Below are 10,799 nucleotides of genomic sequence, written 5' to 3' on the forward strand. Positions count from 1 at the left end.
CTGGAAAAGCAACTTGGCTTGCTTATTGCATGATTTTGCAGAACAGTTTCCTAAGTCTTTTACAGAGAGAATAAAACTACTGATTTCTTCCCAACTTATGGAGCCACAGCCCTAATCAGCTACTGCTTCAGGTACTTCATTCTCCTTTAAAACTTCATTCTCCTTTATTCTAACTTGAAAACTTTGTTCTCTTCATGGTGTGGCAACTTAAGAGTCAAGACTCTTTTATAATCAAAGTCTTTAACTGAGAAAGAACCTAAGTACTGGAAACTTTCCTCCTTACTGTTGCCAGGCAAGTAAAACATCCCAGGACTAGGCCTGGCCGGCTGGCTAATGTGCATTTCCCAAGAGCCTTGCTGGCAGTACTACCAAACTCTGGGGATCTGTAAAACTGAATATCCAGGAACCTTAGAAATCATCCCCACACTTCACGCAACTAGAGTTGAGTAGCCCAGAGACGGGCCCTGGTCTGTCCAAGGTCACAAAGCAAGCTACTAACAGAACTCAGTTTAGAATTTACACTCTTTATCTTTTTTTTTTTTTTTTTTTTTTTTTTTTTGCGGTACGCGGGCCTCTCACTGCTGCGGCCCCTCCCGCCACGGAGCACAGGCTCCGGACGCGCAGGCTCAGCGGCCATGGCTCACTGGCCCAGCCGCTCCGCGGCATGTGGGATCCTCCCGGACCGGGGCACGAACCCGCGTCCGCTGCATCGGCAGGCAGACTCTCAACCACTGCGCCACCAGGGAAGCCCTACACTCTTATCTTTCAGCCACTGTTCCTTCCACTTCATGCTTCTTTATAAAGTAAAATGGAAACAATGTGATCAGAGACCATGGAGAAAACAAATCTATTACTACTGCAAAAACCGTAAACGTCTTCAAAACGTTCTAACAAGTCTGAACTAAAGGAGAGAGGAAGACCCAAAACACTCCCAGCAAAGAAAAATGGTGGAGCAGGAAGGCTAGATTTTTAGATTTATCTTGACAGCTCTACACCAAGGAAAGATGCCAAGGACCCTAAGGACTGAGTTATATGTGAGTTTGCTGCAACAGATGATTTTTTTTAAGTGTTTAGAAAATCACTAAGTCAGTACAACATTCTAATATATTTGAAACTGTTTTAAAAAATTGCTCACATCATGGATGGTTACTCTTTCACTTGCAAGCAGGATGGAGAATTAGCAGAAAAGAGCTAGGAGACTGAAGGAACCCCAAAGGGAGGTGAATAGGACCTGAACTGTTAGATAAACTGGTAACAAAGGAAAACACAGGTAGTAAAGACATTACAAAGGAAAACGGGATAGGACTTGGAAATAACAGATACAAGGATAAGAGAGATGACTAAGATTTCTAGATGAGTAGAATCCAGGGGCCTTTGGGGGAATATGTGTCGTCAGTCCAATCCTGATATTCTTCTATTTTTTTTCCTGAAAACTAAAATCAATTTATACTATAACTAAATAAATAAATAAACACAATGTATTGGGGGAAAGCTTTTAAAAATCTTTGTTGAAGGTTTTGATGACAAAGGGCCTTGAACTGCTGATAGGTCTGTTGAGTATCATTCACTGACAGAATGAACAGATCAATCTCTAAATCTCACCTGTGAAAATCCCCCCTCCTACTTCACATGACTGTTGTAAGAATGAAATAACACACATACATGAAAGCGCCTACCAGTACATGGTAGATGCTCAAAAGCTGGATCTTAAATGCATGAATTGTCAGCTCTCCAAAATGTAGATTTCCTTAAATTCACTTTTCTCTCTACCTCCCCCAGCCATACCTCTCAGCAGCAGCAGGCTCCAATTTACAGGTTGTTTAGAAAGCATAAAGACTCTTTTTCTATGACAGGCAGCCCTTCTTGGGCTCACAAAACCAAACCATCTGTGAACTATGATAGAAAAGTTATAGAGAGGGCGCTCTGCCCAGTCACATGACCTTTCACTTCTTGTCAGGCCTTAATCGGCGCTCCTGACTGAGAAGTGAGCACTCCCCGTCTCCGCTTCCCAGGTACACTTTTAGCTCACCTCCATCCAACCACCCGCTCCTAAGAACCGTTTCAAGAAAACACAGCCGCAAGTTTCTCTCCAACTCAGATCAACCTCATTTTAGGCTCCCTACTCACTTCTAATTAACTCATGCTGTGTCTTTTATAATGGGTTTTTTTAGCCCTTCCTCCCTTGCCCCCATCGCTTTAGGCAAACAGCTGAGTTTCAAGCTTTTTCAAAATTATTAATTGGCTTGACCTTCCTTCCCCTCTTCTAACCTAATCAATCTTGGCCCTTCTCTTCTGCTCATCCACAACCCATTCAAGGGTCCGTAAATAAAATACAAGGAAGGGGGGTTTATCTTCAGTAAAAAGATATTCATAACTCTATACACGGAGCTGCAGGCACTTTCCCACAATTATTCAATTCCTCATCTCTTTCCACTATCTGAGAGGGACCGGCAGAAATGCCCCAGTTTCTGCTAATCATGGCAATTAACCCATGTATTCAATTCTTACTTTACTATGAAAATACAGTGTTCATATATGCTAGGGCCTTCTTTCCTAATTTCCTACAGTTTGGTAGATATGCTACTTGGTCTTGCCTACAGTAATTACAGTAAACTGCGTTATCAACAGTCAAAAATGTTAGCAGAATCTGGAAATATGTCTGAATTTGACAAGATTGAATCTCTTGAGGATAGGAATCAAGTTATAGTAATCTTTATATTTCTTAACAGCATATAGTACTCTGCCTTCTATGTAAGAGGCATTCAGTCCACTTAACTGAACCGTGAAACAACAGGTAAAGGAGAAATAATATGGAACTGGGACTCCATAAAGTGAACCCTGGGTTTGTTCAAAGTCTGAGCGACTTTGGGACCATCACATTCTCCGGATCTCAGAAACCTCTCCTGAAGAGCGCCAGGCAAGCAGGCAAGAAAGAGTAGGATCACTTTCACCTGACAATCTGTCAAGCCTCAGGAGGTGAAACAGGGTGCTTCCACATCCCTCCCTCCTACCACAACTGAAATAACCAGGCCTCTTGGAGGCCAAGGATTCTGTCTGATAACCTAGCAGTTACACACACAAGCAGCATCCCGAAATTATGGACGAGGTGCTCCCCAATTCCTTGCAATACCCTGCTGGCCCATAATTGGTGGGTAATGAACATTTATCTGTGTGTCTGTCATCTCCATAAGAATATGCTCACATATGATTATGTGTACCTTGAACACAGAGCCTGCACCTTACTCCGTTTAAAGCCCTCACAAAGCCCAGTACCTAACAACATACTCAACCAACTTTTAACTTGAACTGAGAGGTTGTATGGATAGAGCAAGAGCAGACAGGAGTTCTGGAATCAATCACCAACTCTAGCAATAACCTCAGGCAAGTCAAAACCTTGCTTGACAGATAAAGGGAATTATTTTGCAACTTGATATCAAGGTGCATTGAACACTGACAAAAGTGAATAAATTTATTTTAAAATGGTACTGCTTATTGATGAAATAGCATTCTTATGCATTAAACATCCACTTGTTTTTAACAGCCCCCAGTGAAATATTTGGATCATTAACTGGTCTACAATCTGGTCTGAGTTAGGAAATGTGTCACTAGATTATGCTTGAAATCCCTTCCAACTCTCAAGCTCCGTGATTTTCCAAGAATAAGCTCAGATGATGCAAGAATCACAAATACACCTTTCCTTCACCCAGTCTGCCTAAGTAATCCAGGCGGGAGGAGATGTTGCACAGCAGTCCCTGCACAACGTTAAGCAGTTCCCAAGAATAGACTGTGGTGAGAAAGAGGCCCACGAGGCTCAGCAACCAGGTAGGTTCCTTGCACAAAGTACACTGAAATCACCTGAACTGAGAGGCAGCTCTGAACTATTAAGAAAGATTTGCTCTAGGACTTGAGAAACTTGCGTCAACCAGTGCCCTCTTTGTGCCCAACTAGCCCTAGCCTGGTAAGAAGTCACCTCTCCTATCTGTAGGATGACAGGCTGGACTAGGATCTCTAAGGTCCCTTCCAGGAAAGTCCCACGTGAGCAGAAGTAAGATGCTGAAGCACCCACTCTCCCTGACCAGGAGTAAATTCATGTCCACCTGCCGATGCACTGAAGCCCCTACCTGCAAAGGGGAACAGCGATTCCTCACAGGGCACACGCCCCGCTAAGTGGTTCCGTTAGGACGGGGGCGGGGAACGGGGAGACTGTTTCAAACCACACCCGCCCTCACTTTGGAAGGAAGTGCGCCAAGTTCCTAGGGTGCACGGGAAGGAAGGCTGAGACGGACACTGCCTGCAGCGCAGGTCTGGACCTCTGGCCGCCCCTGCATCGTGCGGAGGGGTTGGCAGGATCGCACCCCAGCGAGCTGCGGGTGCGGTGAGGGGCACTGCGCGCTCGCCGGGACCGCCCAGGGCCCGGGCCGAGGCTCACTTACCCACAGGCTGCTGAAGTAGTCCAGCCCGCGGCAGATGAACGCGCCGGCGTGCGCCAGCAGCACCTGCACGCCCAGGTAGCTGCCCAGGCTGTAGAGGCCGTAGAGAAGCGGGCCGCCGGCGCCGAGCAGCAGCAACAGGCGGCGGCGGCGCAGCGCCTGCTCGCCCAGGGCCTCCACGCCGTAGTCTGCGAAGCAAATTGGCAGCAGCAGCGCGGCCAGCACGATGGGCGTGTGCGCGCGGTGAAGGCGCTGCAGCCAGTGGCGGCCCAGCCGCGTCAGCGAGCTCTTGAAGGGGTGCAGGAAGGTGCCGCACAGCACGGCCCACAGCAGCGGCCGCAGGAAGGCCTCCAGGATAAAGTAGACGAGCACGGCGGCGCCGCAGCACAGGCACACGAACAGCACGGCCCCAGTGTTGTAGAAGGCCTGCTTGATGGGCTTGTCGAAGCGCAGCGCCAGCGCCGCCGTCCGCGGGGTCTCCCCGCAGCCGCTGCCGCTGCCGCTGCCATCGCCGCCGCCGCTGCCGCCCGGCCCGACCACACGCTGAACCCGCGGCGCCCGGCCCGGGGAGCCCCGCGGACTGGGCAGCTCTTCAGGGGAACTGTCGTCGGCCATGGTACCCCTGCCGCCGCCGCCGCTGCTGCCGAGAGGCGGTACTGGAAGCCTAGCGAGAGGCACGGGCGAGAGGCAGGGCGGGCGGCCCGCGGCATTGTGGAAGTCGTAGTTCCTAGCTGGCCACTGAGCGCTTACAGGACCTTTGGGGAACTACAACTCCCAGAGAGCGTAGAGAGCGCTCCTTCGCCCTCGGGCTCCCTTCGTTCATTGGTCCCTGGAGAATCCAGGTAACAGGTTTCTAGGCTCAGCATCTTAGAAGAGGCAAAAAACAAACAAACAAGCTAACTCCCCCTTCCCATCAATTAAAGTGTTATAATAGTCACAAACTGAGGGGAAAAATGTCAGATAATCTTTCCGAAAAACACCCTGAACTGTCATTAAAACAACCCAAAACAAAACAAACGAAAAAAGCAACACGCCTCACTCACTGGTTAATGTCAATTTTGGGGGAGGCGGAATCCCCAAAGAGGCACGATGTTAACAGATTGAAAACCCAGGCTGCACATTAGAATCCGTGGGGGAGTACTTATGAAAGACCGATCACCAGATTCTATTTTATTGATTTATTTAATAAACACAAAGTGTGTGCTCTGGTGTGCTTGGCAGGATTTTTAAATAGCGATTACCATATGGCAGACCCTGTTATAAATGTCTCATCCCCATTAACTCATTTGATCCTTAGAACAACCCTACAAGGAAGGCGGTGTTATTATCCCCACTTTACAAAGAGGAAAACTGAGGCACAGAGAAGTTAAGTACCTTGCCAAGGTACACAGCTAGTAAGTGGCAGAGGCAGGATTCAAACTCAGAATCTGGCTCCTAAGTCTATTCTTACGTCCTATGTTAATTAATGGGTCTGACAAGGGATCCTTTTAGCATATTTTTTAAAGCTCTTCAGAAGACTCTTAGGTGCAGCTACTGGAACTAAGAGAAATGAAGGCTGAAGCACCAGAAACTCACTAGACTTACATTTATATGGCCTAACGCAAGGCTGGGTTCCTATAGGATTTTGCTCACCCCTCTATGGTTGTACTTACTACACTACAGTCAAAGTCAGAGATTCTCATGGGTTTGCTTCATTTCTGTGTCCCCAGCGCCTGACACAGCATGGACCATTTATAGTACAAGTTCAGTGTCTGCTGAGCAAGTGAACGGATGATTTGCTATCCTTTCAAAAAAGCTTGTTTGTGCTTCCTATGAGAAATAGTGTTGAAACACTGGGGATGTTTCTGCTATGTATTCCTATGGTTGAGAGCAGAGAAAAAATACTGGGATGTAGGACCTACAAACTAAATTTGAGAGAAGTACACACAGTCTACTCAAATCTCTAGCTCACAGGACATATGCTTTTAGGCATCCCCTCCAAAATGCAAGGCTACTTGGGTTTTCTTCTTTGGTCCCACACAGCAACTCACTGCAACGACCTCAGGGAAGAACAGCCTCCATGGGCATCCAGGATACAGTGGAGCTGAAATAGATTCAGAGGAGTCAATCAAGCTGACCCTGGGATCACACTGCCTTTGGCCTTCCTGTTGCATGAACCAATGAATTTCCAACCATTTAAGCCAGTTTCAGTTCAGTTTTACATTTCTTGCAACAGAAAGATTTCTGGCTGATAAAATGATAACATCTACATCACTGGTTGCTGTGAGAATGAAACAGAAGAGTGTGTCTAAAGCAGCAGCACAGTACCTGGGACATGGTAAAAATCTGATAGTGGCTCTCAGGGTAACTCTTCATTTTGTCCTAGAGAAGCCAAGAGGCATTTCTTAAACATCAGTCAATGTCCGCAAACTCCCAAGGTATCAAGATAACAGCCCCAGAGGTAAAACAAACACAGGTGGAGAGAGGATTCTCCAGGGCATTGTGTTTATCTTAGAGTGTTTACTTTAAACAGAGTCCAGTGCTTACAGTGGAGTGTGTACATCACATATAAAGCAGTATGTACAGTGCAGGAGGAGAAGCCATGTGAAAATGTAATCAAACAACATGCATTCAGATTCCAAATATGAGTTACCACTCTCTTTTACTAAGCCCATAGAAGACATTGCTAATCAACCACTCAACTCTTTCTGAGCCTAGACACAGCCTCAAAATCCTTCTCAGCAAAACATTCTAGGAAACCACTACCAACTCCACAAAGTAAGCACACAAGATGAAACGTATTTGCCTTTTCTACACTTAACCATCCAGCGTCTGAAACTAGATAAAATTGGCAGACTAAGAACATATAAACTGGTTTAGAAGAAAAGAGTTTGGGAAGCTAAGGTTAGTATGAATGTGAGCAATTACTAAGAGATTTTTTTTCTTACATCTCAATGGCTGAAGAACAAATGATGTAAACAAGTCTGATACCATCAGGCCCTGCCTGACTCCCTAACTACTCCTACTTCTCTCTCCTATTCCTGCACTAGGACACATGCCCCCACTTACAGCATGAGTCCTGCCAGTTCACTGAGTGGAGTATCGCCTTTCCTGCCTCCAGGCTCCTGTTCATCCAGTCTAGGTTCCTGTCCTTCTGGTTTGTACCATCCAGCTATAGCTAACCTCCCAAACCATGTCAATAAAGACAATTTTACCAATTCGTAAAAAGGTCAGTGAAGAAATTATCAAATTGATTCAACCAACCCAGTTGAGACCCATGTAACCAGGAAAAGACCAGATGAGTAAAAGAAAGCTGGGCAGTTCTTTTGGGGGAAACACACACACAAAATTCCCCCTTAAAAAAAAGGTCTGCGGGGCTTCCCTGGTGGTGCAGTGGTGGAGAGTCCGCCTGCTGACGCAGGGGACACGGGTTCGTGCCTCGGTCTGGGAAGATCCCACATGCCGCGGAGCGGCTGGGCCAATGAGCCATGGCCGCTGAGCCTGCGCGTCCTGTGCTCCGCAATGGGAGAGGCCACAACAGTGAGAGGCCCGCGTACAGCAAAAAAAAGGTCTGCAACCAAAATAGCTCCCCCTTTCTCTTCTAGGGTGGGAGGCAGTTTGGTAGGAGGGATTGGCATCTGCAAGCTGATTTTGTAATTAACACTTATTACCAAAAGCCAGAACTGCCTGTCCAAAAAGTGGCTGGCCGTAAATGTCCTTTGCTGGTAGCTCCTCATCTTCATAGATGTGATTCGTCTGGAACGCTTTATCTGGAGCTGTTGAAGTGTGACAGTTAGGAATCAGGATTTGGGATTCCCAGCCCACCCCTTCCTTGGCTCCAACTAAAGCTGAGGCTATGCAGTGCATAAACAACCAGCCTTCTGCTGCAAATCAGAGCAAGACTGGAAACCAGGAGATGGTGGATGCATTTCACATTAGCCAGACTAATCACTCCCTATTTATAAATAAACTGTCTTCATTTGAGAATCAAGTCCTGATGGGTTTGAATCCTAAGCATTACTTGTTTGTACACTCTTGGTACCACACTGATGTCACTGCAGCCTCTGGCTGGTCCCTTTGTCTGTCCTCTTGCTCCACTCCAATCAATTCTCTACAGTGCAGCCAGCGTGATCTTTCTAAAATACAGTCTGATCCCTTCAAAGCCTCCTCACTTTGTGGGAAGGTTCCAAACTCTTTACTATGACTTCCAAGGTCCTCTGTGATGGGGCCACGCTCACCCTACCTCACTCTTCCCACTCTCTGCCTCATCCTTTATCCTCTAGCAGTTGGGTGGCCCCCAAAGATATCCAGGTCCTAATCCCTAGAACCTGTGAAGTATGTTACCTTACTTGTACTTTGCAGATATGATGAAGTTAAGGATTTTGATGTGGAGAGATTATCCTGGATTATATGGATGGGGGCTAAATGTAATCCCAAGTACCTATATCAGAGGGAGGGAGGGAAGGAGATTAGACGACAGAAGAGGAGAGCAATCTGACCTCTCTGAACACAGAGGCAGACATTGGAGCCATGAGGCCATGGGCCAAGAAATATCCACAGCTACCAGAAGGTGGAAGAGCCAAGGAAGGATTCTCTCCCCAGGAGTTCCCAGAAGAAACCGGCCCTGCCCACACCATGACTGTAGGTCCATGTGATTCAGTTCAGACCTCTGGCCTCCAGACCTGCAAGGGAATACATTTCTGTTGTTTTAAGCCACTAAATTTATGGTAATTTGTTACAGCAGCAACAGGAAACTAAAACAAACCCTGTCAAATGACAGCGGTTCCCAAACACATCCTGCTGGCCTTTCTTCTGGGGTTGCTCTCCCCTTTCTTGGAGATGCCTCTCCACATCCTTTGCCTGCTTTACTCCTATTCCTTCTTTTTTTTAATTTTTATTTTTTTTAACAAATTTAATCAGTTATACATATACATATGTTCCCATATCCCCTCCCTTTTGCGTCTCCCTCCCACCCTCCCTATCCCACCCCTCCAGGCGGTCACAAAGCACCAAGCTGATCTCCCTGTGCTATGCGGCTGCTTCCCACTAGCTATCTACCTTACGTGTGCTAGTGTATATATGTCCATGCCGCTCTTTCGCTTTGTCACAGCTTACCCTTCCCCCTCCCCATATCCTCAAGTCCATTCTCTAGTAGGTCTGTGTCTTTATTCCTGTCTTACTCCTATGTTCTTCATGACATTTTTTTTCTTAAATTCCATATATATGTGTCAGCATACAGTATTTGTCTTTCTCTTTCTGATTCCTTCTTTAAGATTCAGCCTCAGTACTACCACCTGCTTTCACCTGGTTGCCCCAGGCTCGGTGAGGATCCCTACTCCAGGTTTGCACCGCACCTGAGCATTTCCTTACACTGCAGTCACCAAAAAGTATTATCGTGGTATTTAGGTATCTGACTCCCCAAGTAGGCTATGAGCCTCTTAGGGGCAGAAATCAAGAGCTGTTCTTCCTGGAGTCCTCCATGTGTAGTTTCTAGCATATGGACTGGTACATAAGAGTCCTCGATAAGTATTCATTGAATAAATGAATGAATGAACAAGTGGTTAAAAGTTCTTGACCTTCTGGATGCAAGTGACTTTCATGTCCACTCTACTTCAGCAGTCTCTTCTCACTGCTCATACCCTGGCCCTTGCACCTGGGACTGAGCCCTAAGAAACTTCCAAGTTAAACATCAGCCAGGGTCAGGTCTGACAGCTGGGCTACCCACTGAGAATACTGCAAAATAAATACCACGGCAAACACCTAGGATACCAAAAAATAACAAAATACTTGTTTGGGGGGCGGGGTGAGGATTAGAGCCTATAATGCAGAATGTGGTCATAACTAACTCTTTCTTAACATGACATTCCTTGAATTTCTCAACCTAGTCCCAGTTTCTTAACCAGCTCAGCTACTGCATTCCATAATTTCCATACCACCTTGATGACTCATAAGCCTTTACAACTAAACCAACTGTTCTTAACATACAATATGATTTAGTTACCAGTAAGGCCTATAATTGAAATTCTTAGAGCTAGTTATGCACTATTAGCCAACTAATACACTTTACATGGGATTATAGGCCTCCATTTACTATTTGATAAAGGTACTGAGCTGAAGCTATAAATAAAGATTCCTTTTGCAAATTGTTTCTCTGCAGGGATTTTTACCTGACTACTGCAACATGATTTTCTTCTTTGTCAGAATGACAGGCTGTTATCTTCTCCAAGGTTTACAACTTCAGGGAGACTTTACTGATGAAAGGATGTAAAACAAAAAAACAGAAAACCAAAGATTCACCAGAGTAAATCAACAAAGAATTATAAATTTTAATTACATCAACAGGAAGAATTTCAAACCATGTTGAGAATTTATATTTTAAAATTTAAATCT

At 46.0% G+C, this 10,799-nt stretch overlaps 1 protein-coding gene across 1 annotated transcript in view; it reads right to left on the minus strand.

The window, feature by feature from the left end:
- The window catches only part of TMEM245 (transmembrane protein 245), a 101,692-nt gene extending 96,606 nt beyond the window's left edge, over positions 1-5,086 (minus strand). Inside the window, exon 1 of the mRNA XM_081237156.1 lies at positions 4,434-5,086. Within this exon, the coding sequence (XP_081093282.1) occupies positions 4,434-5,045 (612 nt within the window). The 5' untranslated portion in view covers positions 5,046-5,086. The remainder of the gene's footprint in view (positions 1-4,433) is intronic.
- Positions 5,087-10,799: the final 5,713 nt, after the last annotated feature.

This window comes from Mesoplodon bidens (genome assembly GCF_964165515.1).
Source record: "Mesoplodon bidens genome assembly, chromosome: 6".
Taxonomy (NCBI): Eukaryota; Metazoa; Chordata; class Mammalia; order Artiodactyla; family Ziphiidae; genus Mesoplodon; species Mesoplodon bidens.